At 56.9% G+C, this 18,058-nt stretch overlaps 1 protein-coding gene across 2 annotated transcripts in view; it reads right to left on the reverse strand.

Moving 5' to 3' along the window:
- The window catches only part of TRAPPC10 (trafficking protein particle complex 10), a 76,824-nt gene that overhangs the window by 25,191 nt on the left and 33,575 nt on the right, over positions 1-18,058 (reverse strand). For both annotated transcript variants that reach the window (XM_032865210.1, XM_032865212.1), the window contains exons 5-8: positions 13,924-14,119; positions 11,972-12,083; positions 9,348-9,595; positions 108-254 (exon numbers count right to left, since the gene is read on the reverse strand). In XM_032865210.1, the coding sequence (XP_032721101.1) occupies positions 108-254; positions 9,348-9,595; positions 11,972-12,083; positions 13,924-14,119 (703 nt within the window). The remainder of the gene's footprint in view (positions 1-107; positions 255-9,347; positions 9,596-11,971; positions 12,084-13,923; positions 14,120-18,058) is intronic.

The following is an 18,058-nucleotide window of genomic DNA, read 5'->3' on the forward strand; positions in this document are numbered from 1 at the left end:
GCCCGTGTGACGACTCAGAGAACCACACTCCTCCAGACAGCGTCCTCCGGCCACCCGCCCGGGGGCACAGCCCAGAACAACACGCACGCCTGCGTCCGCGCGGTCACCTTTTCGGTGGCGTAGCTCCACAGGCCCACCGTGTGGGCGACGTTCGAGTCGATCTGCGCGCGGTCGCAGCAGCCTTCGATCCTCTGCAGCACCTCCAGGCAGCTGAGGAACACCCAGCAGTCCAGAGCGCCGGGCGGGACGGACACCTGGAAGGTCCAGCACGGGCTGAAGACAGAGCCGGAGGGAGACACCCCCGCCCCGTGCCCCGGCCCCGCGCCCGGGCGAGCCCCTCCCAGCACCGACCGGGCCCAGTGCGGCCGTCTGGGCGGCTACGGGAACGAACAGAGCACATGACCGTGACGGCGTCGGTTCGCCTCCGGAGAGGAAAGGGGCGATCCACGTTCAATCACGGTTTTGGGCTTTATGTTCCCAATGATAATGAGAGCCTTGGGAGGGACGTGACTTCCAGTAGGATGTTCTGAAAAGCTTGAGAAAAGGCGGCTGCAGAGCGCGCTGACCATCACCTCGGACTCTAGGTCTGAAGGGCAGAAGCCGGCACCTCAGGACGGCACTGGGCCCATTTAGGGAGGACCACACTCAACCCGTGAGCCCGGAGCCCGAGACTGCTATCAGGTGACACGCATCATCTAATCCGTTCAGTTTTCAGGTGTGATTGTGTCTAAAAAACGGGCTCCTTTGGCCAGACACACACTCTGAACCATTACCCTCAATCATAAACATGAGGGCTCAGATCTGCCTGAAAATAACCCGTAGAGAGGGACCACACAGAGGGACACTGATAAAGAAGAGAACGTCACACAGGGTGGCAGCTGCTGCACAGCGGGTGGCGGACCCCGAAGTCCATCACGCTACCCTCCCCGCCGCACGGATCCAAGCCCTCCCAGTACAAAACTAGCAAGGGAAACGCTGTGTTACTGCAAATACACAAAGCGCCTACTGTCCACGTCTGATTCGAAGACGCACTTTTCCCCGCAGTAAAGCGTGTCTGAAACAGGAACGTGCCCCCCCCGTCGGCGGGCCTGACGGCTTTCCTGGCAGGACGAGCCCCACGAGGGACCTTACAGCCAGTACCCCAGTCAGGACTCCAGAACCGGGTCACCTGACAAAGGATGCTGCCCAGTGCTGACGAAAGACTCCTCTGACACACCCTGAGCACTGAGCACACAAACACAAGGACCCACAACCAAATGGAAGGAACCGGAGTGTCTACATTCCCTAAAAGCCAAAATGCCCCGGCTCTGCAAAATGAGATAGACGACTTAGATCCTTCCAGAAGAAAAATGGGCCTAGAAACCATTTACACCATCAGAAGCCCCTCCGGCCCAGACAGTGGGCCACACGCCAGGGGTGCAGAGAGGAGCTACTTGGCAGGATGCAGCCTGGGGACGAGGACAGAGCACGTCCCTCCCTCCCCAGTCACAGCAGGGCGGGCCCTCTTGGCTCCCGGGTACCGCCCATTCTGGGGGCCAACACCTCACAAGACACTCATCACAGGTGCCTGTTCTGCAGAAGCGTCTCCTCGGGCGCACACTCGTTATCGGCCGGCCAGAGTACAGGGAACGCACGGAGGCTACACACGGGGCTTCAGACTCAGATGATCCCAAAGACACAAAGGGAAGACCCGCAGCCAGAGCAGGGAGCAGCCGCAGAGAGGGGCCGACGGGGGCACTGAGAGGGGCCACAGCCGGGAGCAGGGGGAAGGACTGCAGGGGGAGCACGGGGAGGGGCCATGGGGTAGTGGACATGGAGGGGCCCGGTGCAGGCTGGCAGGTTTCTGGGATCCGAGCATGTGTGGGCCACTGTCCCAGAGCAGGGAGAAGGGGTAGCAGCAGAGAACTGGAGAGCAGGTCCCGAGAGCAGGTCCGGAGGGCACATCCCGACACGCGCAGGCTCCAGGGAGGCCCACGCCATGACAGGAGGCCCTCCTCTGGGGAACACCGTGGACTAGACACTTCCCTTTCTGCAAAACGCAGGTGCCACCTTGGTGAGCCCTGGCAAACGGTGCAGGGAAAGCGGCGGCGGCGGCGGCAGCAGCAGCTGTGCGAGGGGCCGAGAACGCACAACCACCATGGACCAACTTCCATGCCACAGGCGGCCGCGCGACGGGAAAGGATGTGGTGGGCAGGGGCTGTGGGACGAGGACAGAGGGGCACCTTGTGACTGGAGATACCCCAGTGACTGCTGGTTCCGGTCCCCCGGGGGATCCCCAGGCACCCCGATGCTGACAGCTCCCTGGCCGGGCTCAGGCTCCCCCAGTGCCACTTGGGCCCATCCGCAGCCTCCCCCGCTGGCCACCACACGCCACCAAAGCTTCTGCTGAGAGACACTGGCCTAGGGAGGGAAACAAGAGGGAAATCCTCTTTGGATTTCTTCTGGTTTGTGAGAACGGGTATGAAAGTAGGTCTTTTGTGAAGGTGAAGCGTTATAAAGCAAACTTCTCTTCTTTTTCAAAGATTTTATGTGTTTGACAGAGAGAGACACAGCGAGAGAGGGAACACAAGCAGGGGGAGTGGGAGAGGGAGAAGCAGGCCTCCTGCTGAGCAGGGAGCCCGATGCAGGGCTCGATCCCAGGACCCTGGGATCATGACCTGAGCTGAAGGCAGAGGCTTAACCCACTGAGCCACCCAGGTGTCCCTAAAGCAAACTTTGGAAAATGCAGATACCGATGTATCTTCTTCATTTTGTCTGAGACTGTATTATCGGTAACCCCAAGAGCTGTTTTACCATTTTCTAAGCCTACAATTAAAGACCTTCTTTTTATTCTTTCTTTTGTTAAAGCTTCGTTTTTTGCAAGACTGAACACTGAGAAACACAGCATCATGAGGAACCCCCACATGCCCACCCCCGCTGGAGACTCACAGGTACAGGGGCCCCTTCCCCCCACCTCCAGCCCCCGCCCCCCACTCCACATCCAGCTCTGCCAGTCGTCACCCCCTTCATAACCCCATCCCTGGCCAGACACCCGACAACAGACAGCTTTGAACACTGTGAACCATTGCAAACGTGTGCATCCTTGCGTGTCTGACTTCTCTCACTCTTATGTCTGAGAGACCGGCCCCCTACACGTCCGTCATTCCCACGGCTGCCTGCCAGTCTGCTGTCCAAACGGATCATGAGATTGCACCCACGCATGCGACGGACGTTCAGGGGATTTCATTGCCAACAATTAAGAATAACACGGCCACGAGCACATCTGCGCTCGTCTCTTGGCGCGTGCATAGCGCGTCTGCGTATGCCTAGGTGGGACGGCGGGGTCACGGGGTGCGTGTTCATGGGGCTCGGTGCAGGCACCCGCTCCCCACCCTCAGCCATGCGTGGGCTCCTTTCCCACCTGCTCGCTGAGGCCAGCCGGGCCTGCCACTGCAGGTGTCCCGGGATGTGCGCCGGCCTTGTCCGCAGACCCAGTCTAGACCGCGCCAGGATGAAGGCATTCGGCGCCCTTCCACGTGCCTTCTGGCCATCGGGGTAGCTGCTTCTGCCGATTTTTCTACTGATCTGTCAGTGTCCTTTCACTGTTTTGCAGGAGATCTTCACACATTCTGGGAAGAGCCCCTCCGCCTATGCATCCCGCCAGTGCCCGTCCCAGCTGGGGCCTCGCTCACGCGATGCCACCTGCCCACGAAGACAAGGTCTGATGCCAGTGCAGTCTAGCCCATCTCTCGCTTCCTTTACGGACAGTGCCTTTTAGTCCTGTCAGAAACATCTGCTAACTTCCAGGTCACGGAGACAGTCTCCCATATCCTCTTCTAGAAGCTTCTTTGTCTTATCTTTCATGTTTGGTTCAAAACCCCTCCTAGAATTGTGTCTGGTATGAGATCGAGACATCCAGAAGACTCGCTGAGTAAACTGTTCTCGAATCCATTCAGTTAAAATGTTCCCCAGCTGCCCTAGTTCTGAACACGGTCCTCCCGGGTGGACGAGGACCTCGGCCCCTGGCGCTGCTCCCGCCTCCGCCCCCCTCTGCCCCACCAGTTCCTACACGTTTCATGGCACCCCGGCCTCCAACCCAACGACGACTCCTTCCCGGACCATGGAACAGCCCAGGCCTCAGGGCACCATACAAACACTTCCAGGTCTCTTCAAATTCCAGCCTCGGACAGCTCTGCAGCCTGGCCGGCAAGCCCTGCCTCGCCCCGAGGGCCAGCGAGACTGAGCGCCCTCACGGCGCCTTCGCGGAACTACCTCTGCCCTCAACACGCTCTCGCATTCGCCACCGCAAGCCACGGCGACCTGGCGAGTTCTCACGCGGCCTGCTCACTGCAGTAAAACGTGAGCCCGCCGGGTCGGGGGGTGGTGTCTCTCGCGCTGCTGGAAACGAGCGCCGGGAATGAAAACTTGCTTGGCACGACCCGGGTGCCCCGGAAGCACTGCCGGACGGAAGACTGGAACTCCGCTCCTCCAAGGCCGCCTCTGGAAACCTTCCCCAGCGCAGAGGAGGTGCCACAAAAACGATCGCTGAGCCGAGCTGAAGCTCCCGCGCAGGGAGGGACCTCTGCGTCCCCGATGCTCCTGTATCGGAACATTCTTCTCGGACGCCCTGGTGACACTGCCCTGACCCTGTCTGCACAGCTGGCTCAGTGCACTGGACTGTGGCTTTCCTGTGTCAGGAGCGACCTGCTTCTTCCCCGTCCGCGTGCCGTGCCCCTCGCCCATGTTTACCCCAGTGCCCTGCAGGCCACCGACCGGCCCCTGAACAAGTGACACTTGCCAGTCCTTCTTCTGTCCTCACAGCCACCGACCCTCACCAGTTCTTCCTCAGCAACAGCTCCGGCACCGACCTGTCCTCCTGTCCATCCCTGCTGCTATCCCACACCAGGTCCTCGCGGCTCGGGGTCACGCAACGACCCCCGAAGAGTTTCTGGAACACAGCAAGCACTCAGGGACCTGGAGCCACGCTCCTCAGCAACGCCTTGGCTTCTGTCCTCCGCTGCCTGAGCCTCAGAACACAGATCTGAGCGGCCAGCCAGGAGGGCACCCCTTTCCTATCTCATCCAGGTTAATCTGGAAGCTTCTACCACATGCAGCCCCTGCTCAGAAACTAGTGGACTGGCCATGATGGCCTCCTGTGCCTGGCTCTGGCCAGTCTCTGGAGCAGGTGGCTCTTCTGGGACCCTGGTCCTTCTTGGCCTACCCCGTCTGGGAGCCGAAGCCGACAAGAGACAAATCAGTATGGACAGAGACACACGTTTTAAAATATCATTTGGAAAATTGTCGTAACAAATAAAGAACGGCCTTCTGGAAAATATCTTCCTCACGTTCTCACTTACAATTTGGTAAAGATGAGAACACATGCACATTATTACTTTTTTTCTGAAGATGCAGGAAAACAAGCACTTCTGGTGTAAATGAAAAATAGGAAAACCGTTCTGGAAGGAAAAGCGACAACGTGTATACTAAAAGCTTTAAAAACTCGTGTGTCCTTGCGCAACTCCATGTGTATGAACACCGCGCGTGTCGACGGACGGGTGAGAACCCGCACCGGTGCGGGGGGGACCCAGATGCTGCAGACGGGACTGACCCAACAAGCGCACGTCTTCTGCAGACAGAGGCCCAGCACCGCTCACCTCCCGCGGTGGGAAGCAGCGTTCTACCTTCCAAATTCAGAGACAACATACTCAGTGTTCGGTAAATGGAGGGCGGTTTTTGTTTTGTTTTGTTTTTAACATTGTAGAATAAAAGAAACACTCTGAGCATCATCCGAGCTCACACAGAGCTGCGACGCTCCGTGGGTGTCCGTCCCTATCCCTAGCGGCAGCACGCGGCCGGCAGGTACGATTTCCAGAATCGGGGCAGCTGGCCCGAGGCTCTTCCCTGGCACACCTGGCCAGGACTCCGGGTCCCACTACAGAGGCGGCGCGTGCTTCCCTGGCCCCCGCCGCCACGTGGCCTCCTCTCAAAGAAGAGACTTGAAACCAATGGACGAGTCAACCAGGTTACCAGTGCGTGTCTTACAAGCCACAAGAGCAAACGTACACAGCCTTTTCTGCTAAAGAAACGTCACATTTAGAAGTGCACGAAAGGCTTTGGGCTTGAAAGGTCAACCGAGGAAGCTGAACCCTACGAGAAGTACACACGGCCCCAGCTGCCGGAGCCCCCAGCCTCCCCGTCCACACAGCTCTCCCCCGCCCGCGACGGCACCACGCCAAGCCCCCTCAGGCCTGTGTCAGAAGCCACAGCTCCACACCTCCGATATAACTCTGAAAAACAGCCACCAAAAAGCTGCCCCATCACCACAAAATGCGTCTGTTTTTTCGAGTAAAGCTAAAGGTGTAAAACATGTAAATAGTCTGGGGTCTGCTGAATTTTGAATGTTTCCACAAAATATTTAGAAGAAACTCTGAGAACACACTTTTCCAGGTAACTCCCAGCTGAAGATAAAACAACGCTCCCCCAGAAAGAACCTGAGATGAGAGAGCGGAGAGAATGATTTTTTCCCAAAGTCCCATGCAGCCTCCGCAGTCTGACGACAACGCTGACACACACGTTCGCACGGACTCCCTGTCCTCAGAAAGAAACAGTCGAGAAGACGTCAACAGGGAAGGCCACGTGAGGACCTGACTGGCACGAGGGGTGACGTGCGGGAGGCAGCGTGCGAATCGGCTCCCCGGACACGCTCCGCACCCACACGGCAGCCAGTTTGCCTCTGTCTCGCGGATGGAAAGGGGGGCTCGAAGGGGCAAGTGAACGAGTCATGGGCCCTGGCGGGGGGGCGGGGGGGGGGGAGGGTCTCAGCACAGACCATCTGGCTCCAGAGCCCACCCTCCATGCCAGACTGTCTTCCTAAAACCTGTCCCTACAAGGACACCTGACGACCAGATGAGTCCCGCTACTGGGACAGCAGAGGGGCCAGGAAGCAGCTCCCAGCAAAGGGCCGCGAGGGAACAGCACTGACGCTGGGTGCCGACCACACGCGAGAGCGAGCGTTCGGCAAGGACCGTGCAGGCTCAGCCGTGGGACAGGCGGAGTCGGGTCACAGAGCAGGTCGGCAGCTCGTGCCCCGGGAACCTCACCAGGCCCGGCGCGTGGCTGGGGCCCAGCTGCTGTCCACGGCACTCCCGTGGCAGGGACACCGAGGACGGCACACTCACAGGGCACACCCCCCTCGCCGCGGGCAGTACAAGGAGACCAGGGAACAAGAAGCTGGTCATCAGGACGGAGCCAGAGAGAGCAAACACCGGGTAGCGTGTCCTCACCCTGAACTCAGCTCTGCTCCACGCATCTCGGGCCGACACGCTGACCTGGAGCCTTTCCCAGGAAGAGCCCCTCTACCCGCTCCGGGCGTGCTTCCCCGGCCAGCCGAGGGGGCAGCAAGGACCCGTGTCCACGCACTCCTGTGTGGCCAGAGGCGGCAGGCAGCTCAGGAGAAAGCCAAGGCGGCCCGGAGAGTCCGCGGTGTACGCTGCTCAGCCACGGATGAGTGGAACACCACGCGTGTCCCCACGCAGCCTGCCTGCCCCGTCTGGACGTGCCAGAGTGACAAGGGATCCACAGGAGGACGAGGACGCCTGTGAGCAGGCATTGGAGAAGGCCTCCCACTCCTCCCCTAGGTCCCCAGAGGCCTCGCAGGTCCGGGGAGCTGCATGAAACGCATCCACAGCCTCCCTAGGCCCCCCCCCCCCCCGGCTTCCAGAACGCTTGGCAGAGCGGCAGGAGGTGGTGGCAGGGGCCCAGATGGTTCCCTGCAGGGTCAGGGGTCCTGCGTGGCGACACCGGTCACCCGGGCAAGGCTTCCTCTCCTGTCCGCAAGCTGGCGGCTACACTGTGACCAGGCAACTTCCCGGGGCAAGAGGAAGAATTGCAGACAAAGTCTAACTCTGAGTCTAACGGGTTGTGACGGGCGGGGCCCAGCACTAAGGGGCAGGCCCTGCGCCACCACCCGAGCCCCGGGCTGCAGGACAGTGCCTCCGAATGGACCCGCCCGGGGCCAGCCTAGTCTGAAGGTGCTGCCGGTGACCCGCCTGGGACCCCACCGGACACCCTACTTCTGCCCCCACACGCTAAGATGACAAAATCCCACGCAAAATGTCTAGGATGACATTTTGAACACAGACAGCCCTGCCCTCGCGGCCCCCGGCTCTGTACGGCCGGATGGGAGTAACCGAAGCAGATCGTCCAGGTCTATGCGGTGACACGGCGCCACGGAGTATCCTTCCGAGGTGCAGAATCCTTCCCTCGTTTGCTTCCTTAGGTATCCTGGCCAGACAGATAGTTGGACACAAATTCCTACTTCCCTAAGTTTGCGGCTCAGCTAGGCTAGGCATTTCTCCTTTGGAAATTAAATGAAGTAATTTCTCTCCGCTTGGGTAAAACGACATTTCTACCTCCTAAGAGTCTTCTGAACTCAGCTCTGAGCCTGTCCCTCAGCACTCCAGGGCAGAGAACACGGAGGTTACCTGGTTGGGGAAGACCACTCCACCCGGGTTCAGCAAACAGAGTACGGCCGTGCTCACACCTTCTAACCTGCACCTCTCGGGCACACCGGCAGGGGCACGGCGGAGAGAACGCGAGCCCGTCCAGGGTGCAGCCCGACCCTGAGACTGGTCACGTGGCTGGGGGAGTCACTGCACCACTTCCAGGCCTGCCACCCCCTTTGGAAAAATGGACTCAGACCGGGAACGGGGTGGGGTGAGGTGGGGATGTCTGTGAACCCCGAGACCTCTGGCAGAGAGGTCACTGAACAATTAATGGGAGACCCCCAGCCCCGCCCAGCGCAGACCATCACGGACGTTCCCGTACTTCGCTAGATCGCCTGACTCCTTGAGCGCAGGAGCCCTGGCAGGGGCTGATCCCTGAAGACCCCGCTCCGCCACTGTCGCAGTGTCCAGCCTCATTCGTGGGTTTCATTCACACATGCGCACACACGTGCCCGTCGTGAACCCCCCCGAACCTCTGTGCTCGTAATGCCCGCATGCCCAGCTGTCACCCGTGTGTCCACGTGCAAAGCCAAAAGGCAGCTCCAAAAGCAGGCGAAGGTCCGCCTCCAGGGCCTCAGGCTGCGTGTGCGGCAGGGAGCCGTCTTCCTGGCGGATAAAGCCCAAGTTCTCCCAAAACTTCCACAAAGAAGCTGATCTAAGAGTCCTGCCCTGGGCCAGTCTGGACTCCCCCATGCTGAGAGCAGAAATGACACTCGCGTGATTAATCAGCGGAGAGAGTAACTCTACGATTAACGGGACTCAGAGAAGAGCTCCTTCCTGCAGCGCGAGCAGCTCAGCGCCCAGGCATCGAGTCCCGAGTCCGCGTCTGAACAGGGGAGAGGTGGGCAAGCGGGGGACACTCACCTCCAAGAGCTTGAGCTCCTGCACGCAGCTGTGCAGCAGCTCCAGGGCGCGCTGGGCCACCTCCCACGGCCTCTGCAGGAAGAGCAGCAAGGTGCACTGGCGAGAGAACAGGTAGCTGCGCAGGTCCAGCAGCGTGGCCTCCTGCCTCTGGATCAGCTCGCGCTTCTCCATGTCGATGGGCTTCCGGAGGATCAGCCCGTTCCAGCTCCTCACCGGCTCGCAGAAGAAAGTCAGCCAGTTGGCCCCATCTAGACAAGCACACGGCATGAAAGGCGCGGACTACAGATGACCTCAGCTTCCCGCGATTCCCGCTCGGGGCTGTGAGAGCTCCTGCGGGGTAGTTCCCACAGGTACTCCCACCCAGCACGCGGCAACTGGTGATGGGCGCAAGGCAACATGACCTGGGCCACAAGGCACGGCGCCGTACCATGCCCAGAGGGTCATGACCAGGTGGGGAGCTGCAGACTGCCGGGCTAGGAGGGCAGGGAGGCCTCGGGCCCGAGCTCAGTGGGCTCCGACAGAAGGCGCCAGGCCTGGGCTGGAGCGCACTGTGCCAGCTGCTTCTGCCTGGGTGCCAGAGCGCAGTCCGTCCACGGGAGCGTGCTGGTCTATCTCGCCCTTCCCCTTCTCCCTCCCTGCGGAAGCCTCACACCCCTCTCTGTCTCAGCCCTGTCAGCTACTAAATCATCTCCTGGAGAAAAGGACAGCAGGCACAGGGAAGAAGGAGTAGCGGGAGCAGAAGGGGAACATTCCTGCTCATCAGAAATTTCCAGCGAGGCTCCCCGATTCGAACTTACAGCCCCAGACTCAAACATGGCCTTAAAGTAAGTGTAAGAGCCCACGAGAACGAGTCACTCAAGCCACAGGGCAAAAATGGAGTCTACTTCTCTCACTCCAAAAGACAACTGTCACGCCCCCTCACGCTGCACTGCCACCAGGAAGCAACCCGGTATTGGCACAGTGACGCCACTGAACACCTCCAGTGCTAACAGCGCGCTTGCTGACTGGGACTTACACTCGGAGCCACTCAAGGCCACGCTCGGGGGCGCCTGCCCCAGCGCTCGCAGCACCTCCGCCGGCAGCCCCTCCTCGGGCCCTCCGCCCAGCGTTCTCCGGGCTCCCTCTCCCATTTCACTCAGGCCTCTGTGTCAATGCCACCTCCTCAGAGAGCCTCCCAGACCACACTAAGACCGCCCAGCACCTTCCACCACACTCTGCCCTGCACCTGCAAAGCCTTCTGAGGCCTACACTCATTACAACGACCGGACGTGAAGTTTTCTTTTTTCCCTACACCTGTGTCCCCTCCACGCACGCTCCAAGAAGGAAGGGGCCTTGTTTTGTTACCTACTACATTCAGAACAGCACCTGGTCAACCGGGACTCTCACTAAGCATCCGTTAAAGGAGCACACAAAAACAATCTTAGCATCCAGCTGCCAAACATGGGTCCAGCTTACCTTTGGATTCTAATTTGTCCCAGATGTTAAAACCGAGAGAACAAAGAAATTATGCAAAATATGACGTAAGAAACACGTAAGACATCTAAACACGTACAGTATGGAGATGCAAAATATAATTTCACCCCTTCTCACATTTTTCAAGTTTAATTAGTAAGTACTTTGCCCTGGTTATGCCCACATTCGTGCCTTTGCAAAGTAAGAGATGCAAATCTGAACTTCCTAGAAACTGTCCGGAGAGAAAACCAACCGGAGCCGTTAGTCCTCATTTCTGTCATTTCTAAAACAAAGACGGAGCCCGCGCTGACTGTCTCAGTGCCTCACCCTCCTACGGGTCTTCTAGCAGACACTACCGTTCCCTGAAATCACTCCTTTCTTCACAGGCCGTAGCAGGGCCCTCTCAGAAAGATCACCCCACAAAGACGTCTCTTTCTGCACGGTGGTGGCGGTCAGAATGGAAACCCACGAACGTCCAGCAGCAAGGGGTGGCCGGATTAACCCTAAGGAATCCACACCGGGAAACACGAGGCAGCTACGAGCGAAAGCACCTGAAGCCCTGATCCGTTAAGTTGGAACAACGCCACGATGGGCTGTCCGTACGAACAGCGAGCTACAGACAGACGTCTACAGGAGAGGACGCCATGTCCATCAAATCAGGCATCACCCAAAACACCCTGCGAACGATGATGAATTCTTTCTCTGCGTAGGGCCTCCCTGTGCTACTTCTGTACTTCTAAGATGAGACTGTGAAGTTGTAAAAGGAAGATGAACGCCCACGACGACGGTGCCATTTAGAACTCCGCCGTGAGCCTCACATGTTCCAAAGACAGCCCTCAACGGAGGCACGAGACTCCTACTCTTACTAGCAAGGAGGCCCAGAGGCGGACACATAGCTAGCCAGCTGCGTGTAGTACAAAAGACTCTTTGTACCCGAACGACACCTTCTTCGAAAATGCTCTTCCTGCTTAAAATGCCTCTAACGGTGAAAGCGACTAGTTCTGAGTTCTCACCACGTTTCCTATTCGAGCTGTGAGGATATATCCTATAGCCCTTGCACAAAACAATGAAAGTGATGTAATCATTAGCCAAGTAAATCACGGCAGCTTCGAGACCACGTGAAAGCGGATTGGCTTCTAGAAGGGATCTGCGTCCAGCAGCGCGCTACTCACCGCCAGCGCCAAAGTTGACGACATACTGAGAGAACAGGGCGTCCAGCTCGTCGTACTGTACCAGGGCGTCCTCAAACTGCTGCAGCATCTCGAATACGAAGGCAAGTTCTTCCTGGTCCCCCAAACAGAAGTTTTTTTAGAACGCAAACATGTCAATCAATTTTTTGAAACGATGTGCTGCTCTTAAAGATGACAACAGAGGAACAGCAGCACCGAAAGTAACACTTCACTCATTCCACGCAGGAAACCTCAATTCCGTGACCCCACGGTGTTAGCAGTGACAAACGCCCAGAGGGCAGCCCCGAGGGAGGTAGGAATAGGCCACCGTGAGCCCTGGAACCGTCCACGGCCCCCGAGCAGCAGGGACACGAGCAGGCACCCTCTTGTCGCTGGCACGGCCCTTGCTAACTAGCGCGCGTCTATGCGCAAGAGGGGAACCTTCTCCGTCTACTAATCTAACCAGCCATGTCGAGTACGAGGGCTCGCAGATGTGAATTGTGCTCCATGGGCTAAAATCCAGCTCTATCGTTATTTTGTTATACAGACTGTTCCAGCTTGGCCATTAGGAGCCTCCTTTGGGTGGTGCCAACATCCTTTTGATGGACCTCCATCTTCCATCTTCCTTAACTTTCCAGAGAGTTTTATTCCCGGTCCATCTTGTATTTTCCCCGTCTCAGCCCTGGAATCAATCACTTCTAGAAAGATCCCTGGCACTCATTATTAAGGATGGGGTTTAGAGGTGCCTGGAGGGCTCCGTAGGTTAAGTGTCTGCCTTCGGCTCAGGTCACAATCCCAGGGTCCTGGGATGGAGCCCCGCATCGGGCTCCCTGCTCAGTGGGGAGTCTGTCTCTCTCTCTCCCTCCGCCTCCATCCCCCTACCCTGCTCGTGTGGTCTCTCTCAAACAGGAAGAAAAAAAAAAAAGAATGGAGTTTAGAAACCAAGATCCTGGCACTCTGTGTGCTTACAGTACTGAGAAGTCATTCTTTCCTGGCCCGGTCAGAGGACAGAGCGAGGAAACACACGCACGTGTAACCCTCACACACGTGCATCTCCATTTCTCAGATTCCCACCCCAAACCACTGCGTTCGCTTGGATTCCCCTGTCCTTGTCTGTAGCTCTTAGGAACCAAGTTGAATGAGCCTGAAGGGTGAAGGGACGGGGCCATCCGAAAGGTCTGTAACGGGTCAGTCCCACAGTGAGTAGCCGACGGGTGCGACTCCCTTATGTGCACACGTCGCCAAGATACCACTAAGACATAAGCAACAGAGTCAGAGATAAGCACCAGAATTTCTAATCAAAATGGGTCTTTTATTTGTTCAAAGTGCATTATTTCTTCAGTAATTTACACACAGGTGGAATTTAAATACGAAAATCAGGGTTTTTCTTCTGTCAAAATATGGTGAACAATAAGAAAGAAACCCAACAGCAACGTTCCTGTCACCCTTTGCAGTGACAGCAAGGTCCCCTAGAATGTAGCTTACGACTGTCCTTTATTGGAACCCGTGACTATGAAACAAGACAACAGGGGCGATAAATACTGCTGGGGAGTCACGGCCTACTGCCGGTGTCGTGCTGGGGGCAGGCACCGCTGTCCTCAGGACTGTCACCACTGCCAGCACTCCTCCGCCTCAGCCACCTCCACGGTAGAGACCCCAGAAGGCCCCACAACTCAGCAAAACCCACACTACTCTGAGGCCACGGCCATCTCACAGGAGGCCAGATGCCGAGCTCGGGGGCCACGGGAGAGCTGACAGCAGCGAGGGGAACCCGGGTGGGGGGACCACCTCCAACCCGCTCGAGAGCCCGCAGACGGAAACGTCTCTTAGCGACTGTGTCCTGTCCCTTGGGTTTTAAAAACTACGCCAGTAAGAATTCCCACTGAACACCCGCCTCACTGACCAAGACAGGAGCAGGAACAGGACGTGGTCCCATTCTACCCTCCGCCACACACCTGGACCATGAAATAGTCGCAGAAGCTCCAGCCTGGCTCCGTCCTCTTCTCCCTCAAGGTCCTCATGTCATCCTCAAACTTGCCGAGGTTTTTGGTAAAAGACATAAGAAGCGAAGTCCTGAGTTTGGTCAGGAAGGCATTCCAGGATTCCTGAGTTCGAGAAGAGTCCTTCAGGGGGTCGGAGAGCACGACACACCTGTGGAGACACAAACGGACTGTCTGGAAAATACTGTCCAAGCACAGCATGTGGCCCAACTGCTACTATTTCCCTGCGGTGCCAACCGCCGTCCTCCCCCACTTCCTTCCTCCCCTGGCTGGAGACAGACATCAGGCAGGCGGTGAGAACCAGATTCAGAAGAGGCCGCATCACAAGCTGGCTTAACGCCCCACGTGCCGTCAGCACCGCAGAAGGACGGGCGGCCGGGAGGGATGGAGGACGAATCAGTCTCAGACCCGGCCTCCAGGGCTCCCGGGAGAGCAAGGTGACCACGTCACCAGCAGTCCCCAAACCGCACGTGGGCTGCCCGCCTCAAACACCGCTCTGGCTCCCGGAAGCTGACAGGACAGAGCTCAGTTACGGGCACGGCTCAGGAGGGTCAGCACAGCCCGGACCCAGCCTCGCTGTCCGCTCTGCTCCTGCTGTACCTGGCCGAGCCCACCCAACTTCTCGGGCTCTCCTCTCTTCATCTAGCCTGTTCCTACTCATCCCTCCAAAGCTCGGCTGACACACGTCCTCCTGGAACCTGGCCCCTGCAGCTCGGCCCCCGGGCCCCAGTGTGATCACACTCCCACCAGCAAGCGTCAGGCTGCAAACACGTCCTCTCTGTGGGTCCCTCTCTCCCCAGACCCGAGACCCTGAGCACACGGGCAGGGCCCACAAAGAATTCATAAATGAAGCTTAAAGACTATAACATGTGGATAGGATACAATTTCACTACAAAAAGAGGGCGCTGGCCAGCTCCGTCAGCAGAGCGCGCAACTCGAGCTCGGGGTGGTGAGTTTGAGCCCCAAGTTGGGCACGGAGGCTGCTTAAAAAGGGGGGGGAGAAAGACCATCCGTGGTGTGGAAACATCAAAGGCATAAAGTTACAAATTTCCAATAGATTTGGAAGAAACAACGTGTCCATCTAACACACTGGAAAAGCTAGATCTCTTTATCCTTGATAGTAATAATTTACAGAGAAAATGGTTAAACATGGACTCATAAATAATTTTAAAATACTGGTGCTATAAGCTTCCGTATCTTTCCTCAGTGAGTGCGTCGCCTTAATCACTAGCAAGGAGCAAATGGGCAGATTCTAAGTCTCGTTGGTGCATCAGGCCCTTTGAGGGAAGGGCTCAGTCTCCGGAATTACAAATCAGCAGAAAAAAATGTGGCGTCGCCAGAGTCTGGACGACCCAGCAGGAATAATCAGTACCAAGAAGATGATCTAAAATTCAGTAACCGGCTGTAATTCCAGACATCCCGCCCTACAGTGCTGGTTCTTCCCCTGAAAACAGAGGGATCCCACCAGCTCACTGCTATAGCCCCGGACGACTAACAAGCGTTTACTCACTACAGGGTCTGCTGGAGTCTGTCAGGTCAGCCTTGTATCCTTAAGCCCTTCTCAAGGCTGTGAACCATCGGCATTTATCCCAGAATTCTGCCCTGAAACCAGACGGTGGAAGGGGGGGAAATGGCCACGAACCCCAACCAGAGACAGTCTCTGTGTCCCGTGAACTGGTGCTTACCACAGATTAAGTTCTCCAGCCCTTTATTGTGCCCTTCAACTTTCACTGTTTCTAGACCTTTCTATAACGAAAAAGAACTATGCTTCAGAAATTCCCATTAAGTTTGGACGGTTCACTCGGAAAGGAGAGCCCAAAAGAGCTGCTCAGACTGGGGGGCGCCCAGTGTGGAGAAGGGCCCCCCCAGAGTGCACTGGCGGCCTGGCGCCCAGGGCAGCCACTCGCAGGGTTCCGGTCCCCGCCAGTCAGGGGACCGCCGCTCACACCGGCAGCTCACGGGTCAGGTACAACATGGACGGCAACACTCACCAAAAGCCTGAAAAGTGCACAAAACCTTCAGCCAAGCAGTCTTCCTTTTAGGGATGGATCTAAGGGAGGAACGAGGGATGCACACAACATCCAAGTTCGAAAGAAGTCTATGACACCGTTCATGCTCAGCGGTGACGTGCCGTCCAGCAGAGGACGAGGTAAACAGCTAGGGCATCACCACTAGGGACTGTCACACACTCATTGATGGTAATGGAAGAGAAACACATCCATTGGTCATGGGGACATTTTTTAATGTATTAGGTGCAAAGGAAGTACAACACATGCCACACAGTACGTTGTGGGCACAAACGCTCTGTGCACCTGTGTGTGCGTAAAGAGAAGAAGTTTGACAAATAAGTACCAAATATGAAGAGTTAAGATCTAGTTTCATTTGGCTTACTGCCTTCTTCTAACAATCCTATCACGAACACAGTGCTTCTAACCACGAACGATAAAGAAGACAGCAGGCTGCCACAGGGCCAAGTACGCCAATGTTTCCAAAGGCCGGAAATCACACTGGCTAATCAGACAACTGTCAGTACAGAGGTTATCAAATTCGTACGTATGAAAATCTGACCCAGCTCTTTACTTTAAAAAATAAAGTACAGGCATGTTAAAGGTAGCTTGCAAATTAATGAAAATCCAAATGCTGGAAGGCATGTTTGTAGACGGAGATGAAATGTTAAAAACTTGGTAAGTTAGATTCCACGTATAAAGGAAGAGTCATTAAAAACAAGCTAGATTTCAGTGGGCTCAGCAGGAACATACCTTAAGCAATCAGATAAAATGGTAACGCAGACTTAAAAAAAATCAACAGGTACTTCGAAAAAAAATCCTCTAATCTGAACATGTTACAGGTTTAGACTAATATGCCCGATTAGTACCAATTTCCGTACTTAGTAAAATCCCACAGAAATGAGACGGAGAGGCTGCTTGGTCTGGCTGTCAGTCAGAGTGCCCCGCCCCCCGCGGCCCCACGCAGCCCACTTGCCCCCCGCGGCCTGCCCCTCCCCCTTTCAGAACAAGTGGGCCGGCATACCCGAACCACACAGGGAAGGACAGCTGGTCACGGGGCAACCTGCTGAAATGTAAGCGGATTCCTCTGCGGTAACTCCTTTATGACTAACAGGCCTTAGGAAAAAGTCCCCCCAAGTCCAGACGGCATGAAATTCCTCGAAGATACACCAGAAACTCAACAATCTCATATTTATTATGTTTTATATAGGCTCACATTATGCTTTATATAAAGAAAGCAAGTTCGAACATGACTCTGGATCCAGAACTGTGTGGAACGTGGAAAGGAAGCCCAGGAAGGCTCCTTCCGCAGAAGAACTGTCAGCTTACTGGGTGGCCTGACACAGGACGCGGTCACAGCATCGGCGGCTCTCCCGGCCGCACACTCAGGGCTCTGCCCACGGCCTTCCCACGAGCTCCAAGGTGCCCTTCGCCTCATAGCCTCGCCCCCTGCTGCCATCCCTGGTCACACTCAGCACCGGCCACCAGGATGTCACAGGTGTGGGGAGCGGGGGTGAAACCGTGCCCCGTCTCTCCGGGAGGCCAACTGGACCAGAGCGGGACCAGGCTGAGGCTGCACCCCAGGCCCCGGGGGAGTCAAGGCACTGGCCTAGGGCCTACAGACTAAAGCCCCAGGCACCGGGAAGACTGCCATGTGCACGGCGAGGCCCAGAACTGCTGACACGGCAGTGAGCTCCCTGAAGACAGAACAGGGCCCCACAGAGAAGCAAGGGGAAAGGAAGGTGTGCAATAACGCAGCCACCCAAGTTTCGGGGCTCCCTCTTATGGATTCTGAAGATGAAATCAGCACTTCAGAATTCTTGTTCTGAGGAACTCGTAAGACGCGTTAAGGTGACCGAGGACAACACGGGGCCCCTCACTAAAGGCGTGTGAGGAGCCCTGCGCAGACAAGGGCCACGGGACTTCCCAAAGCCCCAGTACATGGACGTGCATGCTGGCTCCTCAAGGGGGACCCACCGTGCGCTCTCTCCGGCCGCGGTCGCCCAGGCAGCGCATGGGGCTTGGGGGGCGTTAGGATGGACAGCACGTCATCCGCCAGAGCGGGGCACCCGGCCTCTCTCCAG

Source organism: Lontra canadensis, unplaced genomic scaffold (assembly GCF_010015895.1).
Source record: "Lontra canadensis isolate GAN:19392208 unplaced genomic scaffold, GSC_riverotter_1.0 scaffold29, whole genome shotgun sequence".
NCBI classification, from domain to species: Eukaryota; Metazoa; Chordata; class Mammalia; order Carnivora; family Mustelidae; genus Lontra; species Lontra canadensis.